General features: G+C 54.0%; 1 protein-coding gene across 2 annotated transcripts in view; it reads right to left on the reverse strand.

Annotated features, from left to right (window-relative positions):
* Positions 1 to 1,380: 1,380 nt before the first annotated feature.
* The window catches only part of SCN4A (sodium voltage-gated channel alpha subunit 4), a 33,997-nt gene continuing 11,777 nt past the window's right edge, over positions 1,381 to 23,600 (reverse strand). For both annotated transcript variants that reach the window (XM_064524495.1, XM_026099466.2), the window contains 13 exons: positions 23,182 to 23,355; positions 22,511 to 22,867; positions 18,868 to 19,296; positions 13,564 to 13,693; positions 13,088 to 13,242; positions 11,608 to 11,781; positions 10,875 to 10,997; positions 10,290 to 10,568; positions 8,779 to 8,832; positions 7,254 to 7,391; positions 6,103 to 6,207; positions 5,074 to 5,344; positions 1,381 to 4,373 (listed from right to left, as the gene is read on the reverse strand). In XM_064524495.1, coding sequence (XP_064380565.1) covers positions 3,181 to 4,373; positions 5,074 to 5,344; positions 6,103 to 6,207; positions 7,254 to 7,391; positions 8,779 to 8,832; positions 10,290 to 10,568; positions 10,875 to 10,997; positions 11,608 to 11,781; positions 13,088 to 13,242; positions 13,564 to 13,693; positions 18,868 to 19,296; positions 22,511 to 22,867; positions 23,182 to 23,355 — 3,582 coding nt within the window. In that variant the 3' untranslated portion in view covers positions 1,381 to 3,180. The remainder of the gene's footprint in view (positions 4,374 to 5,073; positions 5,345 to 6,102; positions 6,208 to 7,253; positions 7,392 to 8,778; positions 8,833 to 10,289; positions 10,569 to 10,874; positions 10,998 to 11,607; positions 11,782 to 13,087; positions 13,243 to 13,563; positions 13,694 to 18,867; positions 19,297 to 22,510; positions 22,868 to 23,181; positions 23,356 to 23,600) is intronic.

The raw sequence follows: 23,600 nt of genomic DNA on the forward strand, positions 1-23,600 counted from the left end.
TCCTGCTGACCCTCTGATGATATAGCTCAGAAATAACAAGCCAGGAACCAGCACAGGGCTGGAGACACCCTGGAAAGCCCTGTGGAGCCTTGTGGGGTAAAGCTGGGAGCATGGCACACACTAAAGCAGACAAATCTATCCCGCTCTGCCTGCCGGCTCCTTAGCACCTGCTAACGGGTGCAGACCCCGTTTAGGAGGTCTGGCAAGATGGTCCTGTTTTCCCCTCAGAGGCCCCTGTGCAAGCCCGTCTCTTACCCAGCATGGAGTATTCGGGAAACACGATGATCTCGTGGGGAGGGTCCAGTGGGCAGCGTCCCCATGTCCCCACACCTCTTCCCTTGGGGTTATTGCTGGGGCCACGTTGCAGCCGGCAGCACCCGGTAGCTCCCCGTTCCCGCAGCGCAGTGCGGGGAGAGACGGCCGCTCGGAGATGGAGCAGCCAGCTGCCAGGCAGCTGTGTCCTTGCCAGCCCATCCCTATTCATCAGGGCTTGGGTTTCACCGCTGTCCTTTCCGCAGCTGCAGGAGGACGCAGGGTCGTGCCACCTCCTTCCCCAGCACACCGCTGCTCCGGAGCAGCGATACTCTCAACTTGAATTACATGAAGCCCCGGGACACGCTGTTCCAGGGAGAGAGAAAACACAGCAGCGGGGCCCTGCTGTGGTCCTCTGGGATGCAGGTGGGTGCTGGAGGTGGCTCTGGCCTCCCCTTGACACAGAAACGCCCTTTGCTGCCTTCTCCTTCCAGCTCTGAAGGGCTCCTGCGTGGCCGCTCGGACCCAGCCCTCTTCCTCCGTGGCTGAACCTGCCCTAGCATCTCCTGCAGCCTCTGGAGACATCGAGGCTCCTTGCTGCAGGTCGGTGAGGGACCCCGAGGAGCCCGTGGACCTCGTAGGAGCCCGCGGACCTCGTAGGAGACATTCGCCAGCAGCACAGAGGCTCTGGTTGGGCTGAAGGTGCTGGGGGAGCTTTCAGCCCCGGGGTCTCTCCTGGAAGATGGGCTATCCCAGCTTCTCCCCAACCTTGCAGCTCTGCTGTGGGTCCCGCTGAGGACGGCAGATTTCCAGACAAGGCAGCTCACAGCAGCTCCCCTGCCCTGGCTTGGAGCAAAGGGAAGGGACCTTTAGCAGGGGGTAGGTGCTTTCCCACAGGCTTGGCCTTCCCAGGGGTAGCAAAAACATTTCTTCCTCTAACACATACCAACACATTCAGTAATGTAATAATAGATCATTTATAGTCATTTATTTTAAGAAATGTACAAAGAAAAATGGCTTTAGCTCAAATGAATTCTGCTCTTTGGCATTTTTTTTCCATCACCGACAACACGTATGTACAAGCAGCATTGGTTGTTAACCACAGTCCAGGCTGGAAACCACTGTGCCATGGATGCTTCCCGTGTAAACACAATTTAAAGCATCAAGTCACACAGTAAATAGCTCAGGCTCCTATTCCAGGGAGCGTCACCCTACGCACATCGAAATGAAAGCGCAACACAGCATTACACGACGAGCAGAACGACCCTGCTGCCTGGCCGAAAGCATACGGACTCAAACAAGCTTAGCACCGCTCCTGGCCAACACGAACATGAGACATCCTAACAGCTTGGAGCCAAAATCTGCCCAAGAAAAGAAACGACAGACCCACTGGCTTCAAAAAGTAGCCCTTGTTTTAACCGGAAAAAGTTTTTTGGTTCATGTTTCTTTTGATCTCAAGTGTTTTTCCCCTTTTAAGAAAGATGATGGTCCAGAAATGAAACTTGTCTGAACTCTGGGCCATCTCCCTGTTTTCCCAATTTACTTTCCTTTTGGCCACCCATATAAATGGTGGATAAAACCCTTCCTCCGGCACACTCTTCTCTGCCCGGACCTTTCCCGACAAGGGTCTGCCTGCAGCCGGCCAGCCCCAAGCCCCCGGGCTTTGCCCGTGGCCCCAGCTCTGCAGACACCTCAGCACGTGCCACCCCGCACAGCGACGTCTCCAGAACCGCGCGCGCCCTCCCCACCCCTGCACTCCCAGATGTGCCAGATGTGCCAAAACCAACGCCGCTGCGACTCAGACCAGACTTTACGATGCGACGTGGCCTCGGACAACACCGCTCTGAGCAAGGCAACGTGGAGCAAGACGCGGCTCAGTACAACCCCCCTCCTCGGGAGCCCTGTTGCTTTGGGCAAGGATCCCGACTCTCGGCGGCAGATGGGATTTAAGGGTACCTGTCGAAGCAGCTCGCTACAAAATGTTGTTTAAAGGCTTGCGCCGATCCCCGGGGATGCATCCTGTCAACTAACAGTAGCCAGGAGTGCTTCAACAGGAGATTTCTGCTTGTTATGGGGCTCGAAGAAACGCTAGAGGCAGTTTTGCTACGGGGACTGGGAACTCTTGGAGGATGCTCTCCAAGCACTATTTTTGCCCACTGCTTTCCTGCTGTATAATCTAGATGAAACGGGAAAACAGAAGAGAAGCATGAATATAAATACAGCTTGCATTTGTACCGTAGAGATCTGAATGGTTTACGATTTCAATGCGTATTCAGAGACCTTTAAAAACTCATATTCAACCCTGAGAACATATCTGCAGATGCTTTGTTTTGGCTATGCAAACAAATCTTTAAGACATAATTGCACTTTCTTTGTATATAACAAAAATCCTTAAAGCTTATTCAAATATTCAAAAGAAAAGTGCTACTTTAAGACATTGGAGATTTTTGTTCACAAAACCTTGTCATTTCTGTAATTATTCTTAATATTATCTCATTTGGCTCATCTTTCACTGGCTACCTGGATGCACTCTGGAAGAATAATATGCAGAAAACTTTCTTAAATGTGAAATAATATTAATAAATAATTACTTTAAATAAAAGGACAGTCATTCATTAATGTCTGAAAAATATAGTTACCACGACTAGATCATTTCAAAACTAAAATATTTCTCTTTCACCAGCAATAGACAGATTTCACATTTAAATCTCATAAGAAAAATATTAAATTCTTCGCAAGTGCAGTGAACTATAAGAAACAGGATCATTAAGAGATCCTGCTTCAAAAGTGAAGGTGTATACTTGAAATATCTGAAATCAGCTCAATATCTAAGATCTATTGATCTGGATACGGAAGAGTTCTTGAAGGAGACACACAAATGGAGTCTTTTCAGGCTTCTTGATGATGAGAGCTGGAAAACGCTTTCTGTTATACCAGCGACTCTTTCACAACACGTTCCTTCTCCCGTTTCTTTGCTTCACCAGGAGCATGTTGAGTCTCTGAGCCTGGAACAGGTGCGAGACTAAAGGCAGGGGCTGTCTCTGCGTCTGTCCCGCTGTTCCCATACATCTCATTCATTTTGGTTGCAATCAGGCCTTCTTTCTCAGGCGCTTCCTCTTTCAGGGCATCCTCATCTTTGCTGTGCCTGTACATGTAGGAGGCCTGCTTCACCGAGCGCCTCAGGAGGTACCTCCGGAAAGCTCTTTGGATTTTTGTGGCACACACTTCCTCGTGTTTCCTTTTCAGAGTGGTAGTGATGGGTTCATAGGAAACCTTAGAAGGGTTTGCAGCCATAAACTTCTCCTCCATGGTGTCCTTCAAGGCATCCATCTCTCCCGAGTCTCCCAGCACTTCCTTAGTCAGGGCAAAGAGGATATCCAGACAGTGGATTTTGTCCCCAGCAACCATCGGTAGATCCATGGTGATTAGTTTGATCTTGTTTGGCTTGGGAATTCTGAGCGGCTCCTGTAAGGTGTCTACAAAGTCAGACAAGGTGCTGTACGCAATGAACTGGGTAGCATCTGGGTCAAACTTCTCCCAAATTTCATAGAACATTTCAAAATCATCTTCACAGAGGGGCTCGCTGCTTTCCTCTGTGGCCACGTTGAAGTTCTCCAGGATGATGGCGATATACATGTTCACCACGATAAGAAAGGAAATGATGATGTAGCTGCAGAAAAAGAAGATGCCCATGGAGGGATTGCCACAGTCCCCTTTTACTGAACTGCCAGGGTTTTCCAGGTCTGGGTCACAGTCGGGGGGGCCACTGTTCAGGATCGGGCTAAGGAGACCATCCCATCCGGCTGATGTGGTGATCTGGAACAGGCAGATGATGCTGTTCCCTAAAGTTTCGAAGTTGAAGATGTCGTCAATCCCTGCCTCCTTCTTTACATAGGCGAAGTTGGACATCCCGAAGATGGAGTAGATGAACATCACAAGGAAAAGCAAGAGGCCAATGTTGAACAGGGCGGGCAGGGACATCATCAGAGCGAACAAGAGAGTCCGGATGCCTTTCGCCCCTCGAATCAGCCGGAGGACACGGCCAATCCTCGCCAGCCTGATGACCCTGAAGAGGGTGGGTGATACAAAATATTTCTCTATGATGTCCGAGAGCACGATACCTGTCAAAGCATTAAGAAGTGGTGAGTTTGCCTTGCTCTGCAGCTGACAAAGGCAGGCAAGGTGCAGCTATTCCCTGTCTCTGACCACTGCCGGTGCCAAATGTTGAAGTGAAGACAGAGGTGAGGAAATGGTGCTGAGCAAACCCCAGGGCTCCCTGTGTCCTGCACTGGGACGCTAGAACCAGACTGCCACCCCCACGGGGTTGCAGAGTGTCTGCTAGTCAGCAGTTCACAGGGAGAAGGATTGGTTTGACCATCGATCACACCAGGAGAGCACTGCCCTGTCTGCCAGTGGATGCGGTGGGGATAAGGCCAGCCTGAGCAGCACACAGCTCTCCTTGCTCCTCCGGTGGTGAAAGGAGCACATCCAAAAATGCCGCTGAGCACGCACCTGAAGGTCAAACATCAGCTGCCCTCTTTCAGCAGCACAGCCCGGCAATGTGGGAGATGAGGGGAGCCCCGTGCCCAGGGAAAGTAGGACATGTCCCCAGCCCCTCATCCTGCCCAAGTGTCACAGGGTGGCCTTGCATCCGTCTTGTCCTGGGGGTCCTGTCAGCTTGGCCCTGCTCAGAGGGTGCCCTTAAGGGGGTGGTGGGTGATGGCTTAGTCACAGGGGATCAGCCAGACTTCTTCTACTCTTTGCTAGCCAGTGGGGCCCCTGGGGAATGGGAACTGGGCTGGTGGAGCCAACAGGGCTTACCTACAATGGAGAGGATGACCACCACGAAGTCAAAGATGTTCCAACCGATAGTGAAATAGTAGTAGCGCAAGGCAAACATTTTGAGCACACATTCCCCAGTGAAGATGACGATGAAGACCAGGTTAACCTTGTAGAGGACATCTGTTTTGAGTTCACTTTGATCGTCTGTTTCGACCATCATAGTTATCATGTTAAGACAAATCAGGATCATGATGGTTATGTCAAACACTTGCTTGGTAACAAAGTCAAACACCATGCCTTGAAATTTGTTCTGTCGTAAGGGCCACGCGGGTGATGTTGGAGAACCAGGGGTGAGGTGGGAACACGTGACAGACACACAAAACAAAGACACAACAGAAAGAGAAGAAGGAACCATGTTTAAGAGAGTGCAGGAACTGTCAGGGTTGCGGCCAGGGCACAGGTGTCACGGACCCAGGCACTGTGAGCCCTGGCTATGGAAGGAGGATGCCCAGCATGGAGTCCAGCTGGCTCAGGTGCTGTAACAACATAGCCAAGAGGTATGGGCTCAAGGTCCATTTGCTTTGTAAGTATATTCACAGCTAATGCGTCAGGGCAAAAATAAATGCATGGGAAAAAGCCTCATTTGAGCTGGGCTATTAAAACCAAGCCCAAGTCACAGTTGTGTACGCGTTATCTGGAACAGTTTCTCTTCTAGGAGTGTTTAAAGCCAACATTTCCCTGAGTCTAACTCCCTTTGAGAGAGGAGATGAGAGCAAAGCTAGGAGAAAATCTCGCATGCCAATCCTTGCAAAAGGGATACCCCACTTGCCCCTGCTAGCAGACCCAGGGCTGAAGAGCAGATCCAAAGGAGGCTGCCTGATGCACTGGCCTCTTCTGAAGCCCCAGCTCTTAGCAAGGTCCTGTCTGAAGAGTAGGGATGGGGAGCCAGGATTTGGCTCCTTGCACAGGCAAATGCCCTTCCCTTGACCCTTCTCATGTGCCTTGGGACAGTTGGTAGCTTAAAGTGCTCCCTCCCTGCAGCACTCAAGGGTGATTAACCCAACATACCGAGGGCCTGGGGATGGGCTTCTGGGGTTTTTTGGAGCCGAGCTTCTTCATGGCATTATAATATTTCTTCTGCTCTTCTGTCATGAAGATGTCTTTCCCTCCAAGGTATAAAAGGAATTGCCACTGTTAGTCTTGGGAACTCACCTCTTCCTACCAAGCATCTCCAGCCGTGCTCCTACCAAGCTTGCTAGCAGGGCTGATTTAGTGAAGCCTCCTTTCTCCCCACTTGCCCTTTTCTGCCTCCCTTCCCCTGGCTCACAGCACCCCACGGGTGCGAACCAGAGCACTGCACTGTGGTTTCCTCCTGCAGAGGTGAGGTGCAGCCCCATGGCAGTGCCTGCTGACTGCATCTGTGGCATCCCATGTCCTGCATAGGGTTTGCCCCAGCTTCTGGCTTGTCTGCACTGCCAAGTCCCACCCTGGCTCCCACCGGGAGTGAGGCAGCATCTCAGCAGGGTTCAGAGCTTGCTCTGCCCAAAGATTGCTCCGTTCAAGGTCACCCACTGTCCACCTACTTCCCCCTCCCGCAATCAAGGCGTATTAATCCTGTGCTGCTCGCTTAAAAGCAGAAGTTCAGTCTCTCTCCAATGCATAGAAAAATCATGAGAAAGTCCTGAGGGGGAATGGGGAAAAAAAGAAAATAAAGCTCTCCTCTGGGAGCATCCTGGGAGTGGGAAGTGACCTCAAGCCCTCAGTGAACATGGGGCCAGCCAGTCAGTCTGCTCCCACACCACGCACCTCCACAGACCCTGGCTCTGCCCATCGGACTTTCCCAGGGCGCTTTGGCAGAGAGCAGCAGCAGCGGCAAGCAGCCACCACTGCTGTGGCACAGACAAGAGAAAAGAGGGCCCCTCTCGCTTCCGCCCCTGCACACACGCTGTTCCTCTGCCTCTGTAACAGCCAGGACACGAGCCCTGTGTGCTATCTGTCCAGCTGCCCTGACTCGTTCACTCTGTGGGAAGCCACATATCGATGCAACGACTCAGGGCGCAGACTGCAGAGAGACCCCGGGGTCTGTCTGGACCCAGACGACGTGGCCTTGGACCTTCTCATCCCATTACCTCATCCTAGCGAGCTGTATCCCTCTGTCCCGGACCAGCGCCCTGAAAGGCAGCAGGAGCTGTGGGAGCCAGGGCCCAGGAAATACTTATCTTTTTCTTCTGCTGATTGAAGTTGTCAATGATGACACCAATGAAGAGGTTCAAAGTGAAGAAAGCGCCAAAGATGATGAAGATGACGAAGTAGATGTACATATAGAGGTTGATCTCATACATTGGCTGCTCTTCAATCTGACCAAGTGAGATGGGAAACAGGAGACAAGACCATGAGATCATCCCTGTCTGAGAAGCGTGTCCCCAAGCCCCTGGACAAGGGTCACCAGGTCTGGACAGAGCCGGGAGGTGGGTGCCCCAAACGCTTTGGCAAGCGCTGTGCGGGCTGAGCAGGCCCTGCGGGAGCAAGGGCCATCTGTGGGACACCAGCTGGGGCAAGGGGACAGGGATGGCTGGACCCTGCTTCCAAAGCATGTGCTACTGGGAAAGAAAAGATGCTCTTGGCAAGGCTGAAATACAGCCAAGAGGGGAAGAAGAAAAACAGTTTAATTCGTACCACACCACCACCCATGGGTGGCACAGCCTGGTAACCTCAGAAAACACTCATCTCAAGGGATTTAGTTCTGCTCCATATTTGAGTTAAGACATCTCAAGGTGTCACACCCGGCTTCCTAAGCCGTTTTCACAAGGAGCTGGAAACGGCTCCTCCGCTACCAGCAGAGCGCTGGCAGCTGCAGCTGGGGCGAGCAGAGCTGCTGTTTCTGAAGCTAAAAAAAGGCCATGAAAACATTACATTCAGGCCTACGTGGTGCGTGGCTGACGCCCCCGAGCAGGACACGGACAAGTTTGCTTTGTTTCGTCAGCAAACGCTGGGACGTTCTTCCTGCCGAACTGGCTCGTGTCCGTGTGTGCACACGTGCAGGCGGCTCTGGGAACACATCGCGGCAGGGATCGCGTTAGAAACAGCATCCGCATAAGACTCCTCCAAATACCTTTCCCATCACCCTCCCCACCTTTTTTCTCCCTGGAACATCCTCCTGGAAGCCACTTTGCTGCTCAGGGCAAGCCAGGCACTTTCTCCTGGCCTGGATAAGCTCTCCGAGTGGAAAGGGCGCGTGGAAGGCATCGCCCGCAGCAGGGCAAAGAGCAAGCCCTCGGGTGCAGAGATGCAGCGGCAGAGCGGGGATTTTGGGCCACGAAGCTGAAGCCAAGAGGAGCAAGGTCAGCCTGAGCTGGAGCCAGGTGTCAGGGCAGAGGGTGCCGCTGGGATGGCGGCTGAGGGTGACAGTGACATGGGTGGCAGGACGCCCCCAAAGAGGCACAACGGACCGCCCTTTTTGAGGCTTTGCAGCTCAGTGGGTGGAACATATTGGGGACTGCTCCTCCTTTCCCCACTCTTTGCCCACAATCTAGCCAAAGCCCTGAGCTGATCATGGGTGGGATGCAGGCAGGCAGAATGAGAGGGGATGCTCCGGACAAGGGGTCCGTAACCAGCCTGTGCTGAACCTGCACGGAGCTGCTTCTCGGCCCCAGGCCTCTGCTCCCAGCCTGCCAGGGGGAACCGAGCCAGTCAGAGGAGTGACATTAGGTGCCGCTTGCAAGTGATTCCTGTTTATCCCCTTACCTCACGTGAGTCCACGGCTGCATACATGATGTCCATCCAGCCTTTGAAGGTCGCCTGCAGGGACAGCAGAGAAGAAGAGTCATTATGAAGCATTCAGGGCTGTGGAGGACATTAGGTGCGCGTCACGGGCTTGGTGCTGCCGGTGGTTTAGCTCTGAGCACACCTGCTGAGCCTGGCCTTACTGCCGCACTGTGGGCAGCCTCCCCATGCAAAGGGTGCTGTACACGGGCACGAGAGAGACCATGGGCTGAATTTGCAAGAAAAATGCCCTGATACAGAAATACGGAGGCTTTACACCTGTGCACACACATTCACACGTGTGTATACACGTGCTCCATTCTGTGACTGACATTACCAGCCATTTGCAGAAATGCCAGTGCAAAACAGGCTGGCAAAAGAACAAATAGACTTTTTATTCCCCCAAACAAGGTGCATTTTCCTAACAGCAGAGCTGGGCCAGGAGACGACTGCCTCCCTCCCGCTCACTAGACCTGGGCCCCCTCTGCGCAACACTGACTTCTTTATTGCTGCCTCTGTTATTTGATGGGTCCCGATCCTGGTGGGGAGGGGGCACATTACATCTTTTACAGCCTCTTGCTGCTGATTTGTTAAACAAAAGGCCTGAACATCTTGTTTCCTGAATTTGATGGAACAACAAAGCTGAAGAGGAAGCTGAATTTATAGCTGGTTAATCACTTCAAGTCATGCTCTATTCTGCAACAACCACCAGTTCCCCTGGATCTGAAGGGACTAACCCCAGACCAGCCAATAACAGGGCCTACACCTATATTTTTTTTATTAAAACTGTGGTGAGCAGTTCCCCTTCTGCTTGCCTTGCTCAGCTGTGCTGTGTTCAGTGGAAGTGCTGCCCTGAGCCGGCTCTGCCCGCCTGCATTCGCCCACTGCACTGCAATGGGCACACACACCTATTTTTCCAGTCATCATTTTCCTTATGCAAAACTTTTGCAGCCTACTACTACATCACACCCAATTTTTCAAACAGGGGGGTGGGAAGAGACAGGAAACGAAAAACCCACCTCCCTGCAGGAAAACTATTAGGTTGCAAAATGGGAATGGGAGACTCTGGTTTTTAGGAAGCTGAGAGGCCTTTCGTGGCTCTGACTCCCCTGTTTATGGTGTATCCCTTTTTCAAATAGCAGCACTTTAAACTTCTTCCCTTTGAACTCTTCTGCTCCTTCCTGTGTCCTGTGCTGTGCAGAGGACTGTTAACGCAGCTACAGGCTTGGAGCTACCTACATTCATCTGCAGCAGTTCCTTGGTGATGCTTACCCTTTCCACCTCATCTTCTACCTTATCTCTTTCCTCCTCAACTCCTCCAAGGCCTTTGTCAGTCTGTGCTAAATACCAATTTTGGCATCAAGAGGCAGCCCAGCCCAGAAGACCCACTCTGGATATGGGGGAGCATCTCGCCTTAGCCCTGATGGCTATTCATGCTGCCATGGCAGGAGGATGTGTTGCTTGGAGGGACAGCAGCTGCTTTCTGTACGTACCACCTGTAGCAAGGACAGATATCCCAAGCCAACGTTGTCAAAGTTGACCTTGACGTTGACCCATCTGACCTCGTTGGTGTAGAGAAGGGCCATGCAGTCGCTTTTGTTGTTCACCACGCTGATGTCAAAGAGCTCGCCTGTGGTGACGTTGATGCACCGGTAATACTTCCCTGCGAAGAGGTTTACCCCCATGATGCTGAATATCAGCCAGAAGATGAGGCAGACCAGCAGGACGTTCATGATGGAGGGGATGGCACCCAGCAAGGCGTTCACCACCACCTGCAAGGAGAGCAAAGATCAAGGGGGTTACCATGGAGGATGTGGCTAGGGAACCAGACTAGCATGTGAGAGCACATCAGGGTGGACACTCACATCCCACTGCCCCAATCTTCTCCAGCCATGCAGCACCAAGTGGGCTCAAACTGGGCCAAGGGTATTTTAGTGTCAATCCCACTAGTCTGGAGGCCAGTGAAACCCAACTGGGATCAATCCCTGATGTAGGGATCAGCAAGGCACCAGCTCTGCTGCATAGTGCTCAGTTTCACGGCCATGTCAGACCCAGCAGCACGTGGGGGAGGCACCTACCCTCATGCCTTCAAATCTGGACAGGGCTCGCAGCGGTCTCAGAGCCCTCAGTGTCCGCAGCGACTTGATGGCTCCCAGCTCGGAGTATCCCATCCAGTTCGCTGTCAGGCTGATAATGGAAACCTGGGGGGAGCAGCCCGAGGAATTAGCAGTATCTCAGCTGGAAACAATGAGAAGGAACTGAACCACATCCCTGCACCTCCTACCTGCTCTGCTGTGCTTCTCTTTTCTGCAGCACATCCCTGAGGCCTGTGGTTATGGTGTTGTCTTGGAACAAGGGCAACTGGCCCTGAGACTTGGGTCCCCGGCAACCAGGCCACTTGGCCACTGTGCTCCTAGTCTGCGCAAGAAGGTCCCTGCCTTTTGGGTGCGAGGGTGGAGGTGACATGGGACACAGAAGCAGTGCATGGGCTGAACGGCTTGCTGTGCCATGGAGCACTTGGGAAACCCTTTGTCAGTTCACACCTCTGCAGGGCCTAGAAGAGCAGCATTGTGGGCTTGTTCTTGACATGGATGTCCAACATGGAAAGGGAATTTGCAGCCAGGGAAAGGTATGGCCCTTTCCCATGGAGCGTCGTTACTCTAAACGAGTGTCTAAAGCCCTTGTTGCACAGCCACTCCAATGCCCTTTAAAATACAAGTATAGATTTGCGATAGACTGCTGCAGACCCTATCGCTGTCTTCCCCGTCCCCTGGCTAACTAGGACTCTGGACGTGCTTAACAAACACTCACATCAACTATGAGGAAATCAAGCCAGCACCACGCATTGGTGAAGTACACCTTGAAGCCGTAGGCCACCCACTTGAGCAACATCTCCATGACAAAGATGTAGGAGAAGACCTTATCAGCGTACTCCAGGATGGTGCGTATCACCCGCCGCTGTTCAATGTGGATGTCTTCAAAAGCCTGGAAAGGGAGTGGAGCTACGTGACAGTCTTTCTTCCGTTAGACTTGCTGCACGGCTCAGTGTGGCCACATCCACGTCTGCATCTTCCCGGTTTTGCTGGGCAGCTTGAATGGTTGAGAACCTAACTACAGGCGACATTTACGTGATCAACACAGGATCTAACTCTCATTTTCAATCTCCTGTTGAATCTGTTGAGCAGCATTCGAGGTAAAGCTGCACTGAAGCAAATATCCAGCTGTATCTAATTCCCATCAGCCCGAGCACAAGTCAAAAGCCTGGACACCTACCTGCACCTTTAGATGCCCAGGTAGCCTTGAAAATACCCTTAGCAGTTTGGACCACTGATATGTCCACGCAGCACAAAGTTAGTGAGCAGAGGTACTAGCACAGCAACCAGCTGTTGCACAGTTGTTTTAGCTAAGTGATGCTAGCTACAACCTCGGACATCTCCAAACCGCATTTCAGACCTTGATGCGGATCAGATACATCGTAAAGTATGTCTGAAAACTGGAATTTGGCCCCATATCCTTCTTCCCTCTGTTTACCCCCAAACTCGCAGAGAAGCTGGTCTCTCCATTAGCTCTGTGGATTTACAGATCCAGCTGAGCTATATCCAGCCCTAACACTCAGAGAGGGCCGATAGTCTCCTACACCACTTTTTAATGAGGTCAGTGTGAACAAACACCCAGGCGTGGAGAGGGCACAGCGGGCAGCGGCTGAAAGCGCTGAACAGCACAATAATAATAGTGAACCATTTGTAAAGCACCTCCTGACAGCCAGTTACAGAGGTGGCAAAACGATGACCCATCCTCATAAAACTGAATAGATTGTACAGCTAGTTCTCATGCGAGATTAAGAGGGGGGAAAAGAGGCTGCAGGGAATTTCGTTCCCTCGAGCCCACAGACCAGAGCGATTGACACTTGCTGGTGGAGCCTGGGGAGAGGCGGCTTTAACTGTACAGGGCCAGGGCTCTCGGAGGTCAAGGATCCTGTTGCAATCCTGCACGTTTGGCAGACCTGAACAAAATGGGGTGTTAACCCTGAAACCTCTGCCTGAAGCTGTATTATTTTGCTGCCAATCAAACAAAAAGGTAGGTAGCAACAGTTGCAATGAATCTGAAAATGTGTCTTCTGTGCCTTCTGGGGCAGCACAAGACACGTTCCCTGCAAGCCCCACTTCTCACGGGGGGCAACCAGGCGAAGTGCGGAGCCTCCGGAGCTGCTGCCAGGCCCGGTGCTCCTGGGCTCCCACCAAGTCAGGGAGCTGCTACAGGACGAAGGGGCAGGGCGAAAAGTGGGACCTACCAGCGCCCCGCTGCTGAGGAGGATCATGAAGACGATGAAGGTCTCAAACCAGTCGTGCTCTACGATCACGAAGCAGGTTTTCCGGAGGTTCCACCATATCTTCCCTTTCTCAGAGGTGATGTCGACGTAGAGGCAGGGACACCTCTTCACGCAGGCTGGGGACAGGGAGCCGTGCATTACCTCCATGCCAGAGCACTTCCGCAAATGAGAAACTATCCGTGCTTTTATTGCTATTTTAATTCCCTCCCCGGGAAGAGGCTGGAGCAGGATCCTGCTGGGCTGGGGGAAGCGCCTGCAGGAGGGGACCCCATGGGGACCATCTCCCTCACCCAAGCGGCTGCAGGAGGATTCGGAGATTGGGCTGGGTGACCCTGGGTGCTGTCACACTGCAGGTGGTTGGCCTGGCAGCTCGCAGTGGCTTTCCCACGTCCACCCCCAATCTCTGCCGGCTCCCCCGGCTCTGCTTGGCCCCTTACCTTCCGTGAAGCACTCCTCGGGCTCGTTGCTGTCCTCGGCCTCTTCTGCCGCCTCCTCCTCCACCGGCAGCGGGGGCTTGTAGTCCACGGTGCTGCACAGTGACGACGTGTTGTCGCTTGACAGGGGATTCTGTAAAGGGCAGGGAACGGGAAGCCTCAGGGCAGGCCGGGCAGCAGCCGTGACACTCGGTGTGCTGGTGCCTCCATCCATCCATCCATCCTCTGGCTCCCTCTGCCCCCAGAGGCACCGGGCACCGGGGATGCTCCAGGGGAGCCAAAGAAGGGGACAGACTTTTCTCCTTTGTGGACACAGGACTGCTCCTAGGCGGGAGCTTTGCACCCTCTTTCTTTCCATGGGGCTGAACCCCACGTGGGGCCACCTCAGGACCTTCCAGGTTGGAGGAACAGATCTGATGAACCTTCTGTCCTGGAAGCAATCACACAGCAGCATTGTTCCCATTTTATCTTATCCTTTGGCTGGCTCCAATCAAGGCCCCACACTCTGGCCAGTGCAAAGTCAGCCCTTTCCTCCCAGGGCTAAAACACACCTTGGTTTCCTGCGCACTGTGATGAGCAATTACCAGAAAGCTGGCAGAACAGAAACCCAACTCCCTTCCTGCGGAAGCAGCCGGGGTGGCAGCGCGGCAGGTCTCTCAGAGCGTGTCCCCAGGTGCTGGGCGCAGACAGGCACCGTCACACCCCGCGCCTGGGCCGCCCATGCAGAGAGAGCTCTCCCTTGCTAGGAAATGGCAGGGGTTGGCCCCAAGCTCTGTTTCATGACTAACGGTGACGTCCTGAAACCAGCCCTGGACGTGTCTCAGCAGACTAGAAAATGGTCAGGGGAACGGGATGCTTTTCAGCAGAAAGGGTGGAGGGCGATGTCCGATTTCCAGCTTTATTTTCAGGTTTGATATGCATTTTTACAACAAATCTGAGCTCTCCTTTGCTACCACAGAAGACAAAACCTGAGGCATTTTTGACTCAGTTTCCACAAAACTCAAGTTTTCCCCCCAACTCCAGGGTCATACGCGTGAGAGCATTTCTAAAACCTTGCCGGGGTCCCGGCGTGCAGGCAGATATCAGCGCAGACGCGGCCTGCCACGCACGTACTGGGCGAGGTTTGCAAAAGCAGCGAGCTCCCAGCTCCCACCAGCCACCGTTAGTGGCTTTACAAGCCCCAGTTATGAAAAAAGGATGATGAGGAGATATCAGATATCAAGCACTGCTGGCGTTTTATGGGAGGATGACAGGTTCATCCACCCGGGTGCTGACGTGACGTTGGGATGCAGCGAGGGAGCCCGCTGGGGGCATTCAGGAGCCCTCCCGCACCGCCCAGCCGTGCAAATCCCTCGCCTGGAGGCTGCTCTGAGCACAGTTGCCTTCCCCTTTTCCTCCGAAAACGCGGCTGCCAAAGCAGACACCAAAGCGCTCTCTTGGAAGAGGGCCAGAGCAAGGCTGTTTGGTCTGCTGGGTCTGGAAACCTCGGAGGACCGTTGGTATGGGAGCTTGCACAGGAGTCGTCTTTTGGCGCAGTCCAGAAGACGAAGAGGTCCCCTGACCCCACCTTTCCTCCCAACACGGTGAATCCATCTCCCATCCAGTTTTACCATTATTTCAGGCTGCTTTCATACCTCCTCCTCCTCCTCCTCCCTGCGTCCCCCACATGACAAACTTTCTGACAACCCCCTTCGGTATAATTAGACCTGCAGAAATCCAGGCTCCCACCCTGGCACTTATCTCAAATGCTCCTGGCTCGGCTTGCTCTGAAGAGCTTTTGGACTGAGGTTCACCCAAGTTCAAAACCTGCATCCCAAATAGCTCTCGCCTGCTCCACCTCACGCCGCGGCTGCGTTTGGCTGCCTTCCCAGGCACCACTCAGCGGGCCCTCGGGGGCTGATAACAAGCGAAACCTTGGCAAGCCTCTGGGATTTTTTCCCACCCTTTTCTGGCTTTCAGAGAAGACCTTCTACCACCTGTGGGGAGGGAGCAGCTCCCCATACCTTGCCATCCTACCTGAGAGCAAATAGGGAGAAGTGTACCGGGATGAGGATCTCATATTGAGGGCCATGCGGGATGGCACTGGCTTCCACAGAAAGGAGATAGTCCTCCCCCAAGGCTGCTAGTGCATTCAGTAGTGCATAAAGGAGATGGCCCTGGAGCTGCTTGGTCCTCCAGGAAGCCTGGCTCAGGGCAGACGCTCGGGTGAGGCTGGGGTATTTTGAAGCACCGTCATTGCCTGCAGCCACAGGGATCATGATCACATCATTAGGAGAAGACACTGCTTTAAGGGGCCCTGCATGCCGTGGGCAGTCCTGCCTTAAGGAGCAGGTCACTGCTGCCATGGTGGCACGAACTGGTGGCTTTGTAGGAGCAGTAGGACCATGGCGGGGCCATGCTGCAGCGGGGGGAGAGAGGAGCAGCACGGGGATTAGGAGGCCTAGGCATAGAGCCAAACTAGCTGTGACCCCAAGGAAGGACACACAGAGACCATCTGCCTCCAGGACAAAGCTTGCAAAGACAGGGGCGAAACAGCCCAAAAGCAGAGGTTCAGGAGAGAGGTGCCCAAGAGGCCCTTTGAAGGCTCATGTAACTCAGGAGCTCTGCATGTGCCCGAGACCAGCAGGTTTCCAAGGCAATTTCCATCACACACCTGGCACGAGAGCTCCAGCCTGGCTGGGCATTCCCACCAAAACCCTGATCCATGGCTTTATCCATGCTTAGCAGCACCAGCTGAAGACAGGCGTCCAGGCGCCACGTGCCCACACTCACCCGTGGTCCCCCATAACATGCAGCGCTCGCCAACATGCCCTCAGTGCACCAGTGCTGGTCTCCAGAGCATCATAGGGGAGACGTTATCCTGCACAGGGCATGAGGGTCTGAGCCATCCCCTCCCAGGAGATGCCAGGGCAGCTCAGGATGCTGCGGCACAAAACGCCCAGGGCAGAGCTCTTGGTAGTCTGACACACAGAGGAAGAGTCCTGAGCCGCAGCACCAACTCTTTGCTCAACTCAAGCACACCAACATTACTGCTCTGTCACCTCCTCGCTGCTCAGCGATGCAAAAAAATGAATCAACCATAAGAGACAAAGATGCTTGAGGAGGGCAGTTGTGCTGCCACAGTCCTGTCTTTTCTGCTGCTGTGGTTACACTCTGAAAAATATCTTTGGAAAGATATTTTTCCTTAAAAAGGAGCCTCTCTGGAAGGAGGTGAGCATTTATCAGCATTTCCAGAGCAGCTGGTTCAGAGACACCCTGCCCCAGCGTTTGCCGTCACCACCAGAGCCCTGTGTCCCCAGCTCGAGGCAGTGTGCCGGGCTTTGGCTCCATCTGGAGCTAATCCACGGCATGTGAAAACATGGAGCTCGCAGAAATCTTCCCTGAGGCTCAGCTCATCATAGCTTTCACCACTGGCTGCCTAATTTCTAATTACGGGGCAGTCATTTCGTGTGATAACCCCCCAGCCCGGTGCCCGCCTGTCCTGCCCCTTCAGGCAGGGGCCTGCTTGGTAGCGCAGCTCCCTGGATTGCACCTCGTCCGACGGATTTGAGCTGCCAAAACCACTGCAGCCGATAGCATGAGCTCGTATTGGGTGCAAGGAGGTCCCAAGAGTGGCGGTTTGCCCACTGCATGCCCCGAACATCCAGGACCAGCTTTCGAAACCCGCTCTTGCGGGATCTCAGCCGGGTGCCGGGTGTTGGAGCGGGTGCCACCAGGTGCCAGCTGAGCAGAGCCCGACGACGCCGGCGCTGGTGCCGGCACTGGGAGAAGTCCGATAGCCGCACAGCATCGTGTCCCCCCAGGAGCCAGGTCGCAAAGGACATTGCTGTGGCGAGGACATCGTGGTGTTAGCGGGTGAGAGACCGAGGCCTGGGGGTCCCTGCAAGCCAGACTGGACGTATCCCCCGATATCGCTGCGTTGGCATTAGCATTGCCTGCATGCAGCACATCCAGCTGCGGTACGGCACGGTCTGAAGGGTGTGTGCAACCAAACTGGACTTGCACCAGGAGGAACGGGGGGATGAACATGTGGGGCCAACTCTCAGACTTCCTGGCTGGCAACATTAGCGGGAACAACCCAGCAACTGCCTTTGATTTTGAGAGTCCGCGTTCATTTTCCAGCCCCGTCCAGGCTCCCTGCCTAATCTCAGCCAGTCACTCAACAGCAGCTGTAAAATAGAGGCTGCCCTGAGCAAACTGCACTTTGGAGAGGCTGTAACAGCACAGGTGGAGCAGGGAAACAGAGGGGCTGAAATGCAGCTGGATTCAGCAGTGAGGAAGCGGTGCCAGGCACCAGCAGCTCATCCAAGACCCACATCTCACCCAAACTGCACCTATTCCGGGTAACTCCCTTCTGCCCTAGCAGACAGCCTCAAGCCCTGGATAGGACCGAGGCAGAGCTTCCCAAAGGCTCCTCAGCCTCTGGGCAGACAGGTTTGCCAGCGACAGTCATGATAAGCCCCCAGACCAAAGCTGCTCCCCTACTCTTATAAAAACCTCTCCCTTTCCCAACGGATTCCATTGCTTCTCTGCGGTGTCCCCGCTGCCCTGCATTTCCTCAAGTCCTTGGTGCAACCTCGTTCCAAGCGGTAATTTCCCATCAGACCATCAGGCTCATTTTTGTGCCTGCTCAGATCTTCCTGGGTTTCTTGTCTCATGCCTCCCTGTCATCGTCTTGGAGCACGAAGGCGGTTGCCTCCGTCCCATGAGCCTTGACAGTCCCCTCTGCGCCTTGATGTAGCAGTGCTGGCATCAGCTGTCTCGTCAGCTTTGGATCCAAAATGCATCGCTTCATATTCGCTCGTGCTAAGCTCCATCTGGTTTCATATCCCCCCACCAAAAGATGCTTTCTGAGGCATTAGCAGTGGATCCAATGTTAGTGCCATCAGCAGATTTCCCGACTTTACTGGTATCCAATTCCTCTCTAACATCTCTAACCCCAAATTGGGGTGCTTTGACCCTTGCACCAACCCTGCGGTTGCAGCGGTTTCCCCTGACATCAGCAATAACCCTGTGGCCTGATCCAAAACACCCCAAACTCCAACTTGGATCCCCACCACGGCTCTACCCTCCAGCTCATGCTGGGAAATAGCAGGTTATTTTTTACTAAAACTCCCAAGTTCAGCCCATGCCACACACCAAACATTGCATTTTGGAAAAGCTAAGAGCAACTAAAACCAGCATCTTTCTGTGGGAAGTACTGTGTGACCGGAGGTACAGGCAGACCAAACCACAGTAGGGGGTCAGCCCCAGGTTTTGTGCTGAAACATGGTTTCACCTGTCACCCTGCCACGGCTCGTTTCTCACCTTGGCATCTTCAGTGTCAGACTGGGTGCTCGTCTCTTCCTCATAGAGGTCAGACTCCTCTGAGGCAATGGGGACGTGGACGGTCAGGTTGGGGTTGTTAATGAAATTCATGTGATCCAGTTCATCCATGAACAAATGCTCTTTCACAGCGACTCCGTCCATGTACTCCGACTTGGGATCCTGGCTGGTGTCCACGTGGTTTAGCACAGAGTCGTCCATCTTGCTCTCTTCTTGCTCTTCCTCTGGGCCCTTCTTCCCCTTCCACAGCCTGCGGAGTAGCATGAGGACAGAGCTCTTTACAAAGTCGATGCCCCTGGTGATTCTGCCAATAGCAATCTGCAAATTGTTCATCTCTCCATCATCATCAGAAGCTGCCAGGCTATCGGCACTGAAGGAGCTCAGCAGCAAAGCTAAGAACAGGTTCAGGACCTGGAGGGGACAAAAGCAAACACCAGTGCTGAAGTCCAGCACCAACAAGGTCCCCACAGGCTGGAGCAGCAGAGGCTCAGCGCTGGCCGTGGAGAAGATCCCTTTGCTGAGCACTTGGGGGGGACTCTCTTCCCTCCACCCAGCTTTGGAGACCACGTGGAGGTTTGCTCCCCCAGGGCACACAGAGACACTGACCCCATCTCCTGGAGGATGTGGGCCGCATGTCCAGCTCCTTGCTCCTTCCTGGGCTGTGATTCCCTCAGGGCCACCCCAGTCCACTTGGGGCTGGTGGGAACCTGCCAGTCCATTTGTGAGCGTCGCCCATGCCAGTCTGCACTGTGGCCTTCCCCAAACAATCTCCCCTGTGTGTCCCTTAGCATGTCCCTCCCTTCACTTTCTTTGTGCTCTTGGCCTGGCTGGTCCCCAGATGGGACTCCCCAAGCCTACGGCACTTCTCCCCGCTGCTCCTGGGGACACAGCTCAGCTTCTTCTCTTCCCGGGGAGGCACCTCCAGCTTTTTGTCCTCCTATCCACTTTCCTAGCTCCAGTAGCTTGGACACCCAACAAGCTCCTGAGGGTCTCCAACACCTTGGAGCCATGAAGCAGCCTACGCCACAGCCGTAACCTCATCCCTCTTCTGCCATAGACCACTCTGCTCCACGGAAAGCAGAATTTCATCTCAACGCAAGCCAGCTCAGGGGATGCAGACTCAACGCACTATATTGTTCTGACCACAGGTTCTCTGCTCGTCTTTCCTCAGTGCCCAAAACATCACTGGGCCAAACCGCAGCCTCAGCATTAATGTTTGGCATGGGCCAACCTGCTGTATGCAAAAAACCCAGACTCCAGGGCAGCTAATGGGAAGGGGAGCGGGATAGGCTCTCTCCACGGTGCGGGAGCATTGGCGAAGCAGATCTGAGAAATGCACTTGCTGTGCAAAGCCGGCCGTTGGGCCAAGCCCACAGCTGTTGATGTTTGTGCCTTTCTGTGCCAGCCATGTATCTGAGAAGGGAATTAGCTGCTATTCAAGGTCACTGCTGTTTTCACATGGCTCATACCATATGACTTAAATCGCATCTTTAAATAAATCCCTAGTATCCCATCAGTTTAATACTTACGTTAAGTACCAATTACAGCTAATAGTTTCTGTTGGCACTGGCTTTTTGGACAGAAGTCCATTACCTTGTCACCCGACTGACTTCCTCCCTCTTCCCTTAATAACTCCAAAGGAAATGCTCAAAGTGTCATTAACAGTAAAGGACGACTGGCCACCACCTTATCCCAATGGACGGGAAGTGGGGGAGAAATACACACCTCCCTGCAGCCAGGATACGCAGGAGACTGTCTGGGACATGCTCCAGGAAATGGAAGTACCTGAGATGCAGAAGGGGACCTTGGCAGAGGGGATGAAGAAGGCAGAGCTAGCTCTGAATTGGGCTTTAAATTATCCCCTTGCAGCAGCACAGAGCACAGCGGGAGCTGCAAAACTTGCCCAGAAAACTGGGGTTCAATCTCTGGGCTGTCTGAACCTCCCCAACCCTGGGAGAGCTGCCTCTGCTCCCGTCAGCTGAGAAATGAGGCATCCTGCTGCCTGCGTCTCCTCCGGGAGAGTCCCTTGGGGTCTGGATAGATCATCCCCCTCCAAAAACTTGCTCCAGAACTGGGAAGGTCTCCAGGGACCTTCTGGTGAGACTGGGAGCCCTGGCTGAGTTTCCCAGTCCCTGAGCTCCTGTGCTGTCTCCATCCTGGAGATGCTTCTGCTGCTTGCAGGTGATTTTCAGCCTGATTTTGCATCGTGATTCAAACAAATAGGATCCCTTTAAAGGTACCATTAGAAACTGATGCTGAAAGCTGAGCCCCAGAGGGGTTTTGGATCGAGGCAGACACGGCAGTGCTGGCCCTGTGGCCACCGCTAGCCGCTGGGCGATAGGCAGCCGTAGAGGTGGCTGCTCTTTGCTTCAGGTCACGGTTGGTTTGAAGCTTCATGTGTGTGGGATGAGCTGTGGGAGCAGCTCTAGGCAAGGAACAGTACCCAAATCCCAGCTTTGTCCTCTAATGGGGACCCTGACGTGAGCCACGGGGCAGCCCGGGTTTTACCCCTTGGCTGCCCCTGCTCCGCTGAAGAGCCACGCCGGCCTGGGGATGGAGCAGCCATCCGGCGTGCGGAGGGAGATGCCAGCAGCTCCCTTGGCGGATAGTTTTTCAAAGCAAATTCCAACGGGCTTACACAACCCTAGCAAGTAATAGGAGCCATTCGGCAAGCCGTGGCGGTTCCCTCCCCTGCCCTGCTCCTTAAGGAGGGAGAGCCGGGCCCACGCAGCCTGGAAAACAAGCTTCAAAGCCATCAGTTGAGCAGGTTACCAAGTTTAGAAAGGATTTCACGCTTGCCTGGAACTCGCAGGCCTGCGTACGCAGCGCGGGCAGCGGCACAGGGCAGCAAGTGGCTCAGGTTGGAGGGGAGGTAAACAGGGGTTCAGGGCAAGAGGACGAGGAGGCCAACGGGCAGGGGACAGGACCACCGCAGCTGGGGTTTGCCATGGCACGGGGCTTGCAGGACAGGAGGGGAAGGACCTGCGGAGGGGTAATGCATCCTGGCGAAGTCACCTGGACCAACTTGAGAGAGGCAGAGTGGCTTGGCAGGGCGAGGACTGGGGATAATGGGGGTCTGCAGCTTCCTTCCAGGGGAAGGTCTGCTCCAGAAAGCACCTGGGAGGAAAGGTGGGCCCTGGGTTAGGCTGAGGGTGTGAGAGAAACAACAGTGCCTCCATCTCTCATCACGGGAGAGCATGAAAAGCCACGTGGAGAGGAAAGGGCAGTTTTAAGATGAGCTCCCCGTTGTCCCAAAGTTACTCCCACATCTCCCTGAAGTCCATCATCAAACCTCTTGTGCCTCAGTTTCTCCTTTCACTCCTCATCTGGTTTCAGCATAAGGTTCCTCAGGCAGAAGCTGCATCTTATCCTAGATTATGAAGACCTGAGCACACAGTGCATCCCCACGCTGGCCACCAGGTATACAGGAGGGAAGTCTAGCCCTTTGGCTCTGCTCCTATATGGCTCCCACAAGGTTCAGCCTATGGGACTAGCCCTGTAGATGACCTAAGCTAGACAGCATGGAGAGAGAGGCAGGGGCTGAAGGTGGAGATATCTGCCCCTGCGACACACTCCGCCTTTGCCCCCCATTTCATCGGGTGCTGTCCCAGGCTCCGAGACTCACCACGAGGTTCCCGATGACCATGACCATCATGAAGACAATGAGGCACATGGTCTGGCCAGCCACCTCCATGCAGTCCCACATGGTCTCGATCCACTCCCCACAGAGGATGCGGAAGACGATGAGGAAGGAGTGGAAGAAGTCGTTCATGTGCCAGCGCGGCAGCGTGCAGTCGGAGGAGATCTTGCACACGCACTCCATGTAGCTCTTCCCGAAGAGCTGCATCCCCACCACGGCAAAGATGAAGACGATGATGGCCAGCACCAGCGTGAGGTTCCCCAGGGCACCCACCGAGTTGCCGATGATCTTGATGAGCATGTTCAGGGTGGGCCAGGACTTGGCAAGCTTGAAAACCCTCAGCTGCAAGGAGGACGGAGACGAGACATTGAGCTGCCTGTGGCTTTCACTGCCACAAGGTGTCAGCAGGGCTGCGAGGCTGGGACGAGATGTTCGTAGGGCTGGTGTGTTAGGACAGAAGAAACTAAACACTCCACTGCTCGGAGAAGGGCACACAACCCCGATGCTCCTAAACATCTACCTTGACCAGTGGCATTATCTTTTAACCTAGGGAAAGCTGGTGACTGCCAAGCCAGGGAACTTGAAAGAGCTGTTCTCCACTCTAGGGGTGACCACCTCTACAACCCTCACGTGCAGCTCGGCCCCACGACACCTACCAGGCGGAAAGAGCGGAGCACGGAGAGCCCCTGCACATTCGCCAGGCCCAGCTCCACCAGGCTCAGTGTGACGATGATGCTGTCAAAGATGTTCCAGCCCTGCTGGAAGTACTCATAGGGGTCCAGCGCAATGAGTTTCAGGACCATCTCCGCTGTGAAGATCCCTGTAAAGACCTGCGGGAAACAGTACCCCATCAGTCTTCATGAAAGCAAGCGCTGAGCCTCAGGGTGGGTGGCAGCTTGCATTTTTGGAGTACTCCCAAAGCACCTCCTGCGCCATGCAGCTGCAGCCCTGCCTGGAGCCGAGAGCCCGGCATCGCTTGCAAGGCCGGGTTGGGAGTATCGGTCACCAATCGCTTCAGAAAAGACTTGGCAGAGGTGCATGCTGGCAGGGGGAAAGAAGTCTCACTGGCAAAGCA

Source organism: Dromaius novaehollandiae, chromosome 22 (genome assembly GCF_036370855.1).
Source record: "Dromaius novaehollandiae isolate bDroNov1 chromosome 22, bDroNov1.hap1, whole genome shotgun sequence".
NCBI classification, from domain to species: Eukaryota; Metazoa; Chordata; class Aves; order Casuariiformes; family Dromaiidae; genus Dromaius; species Dromaius novaehollandiae.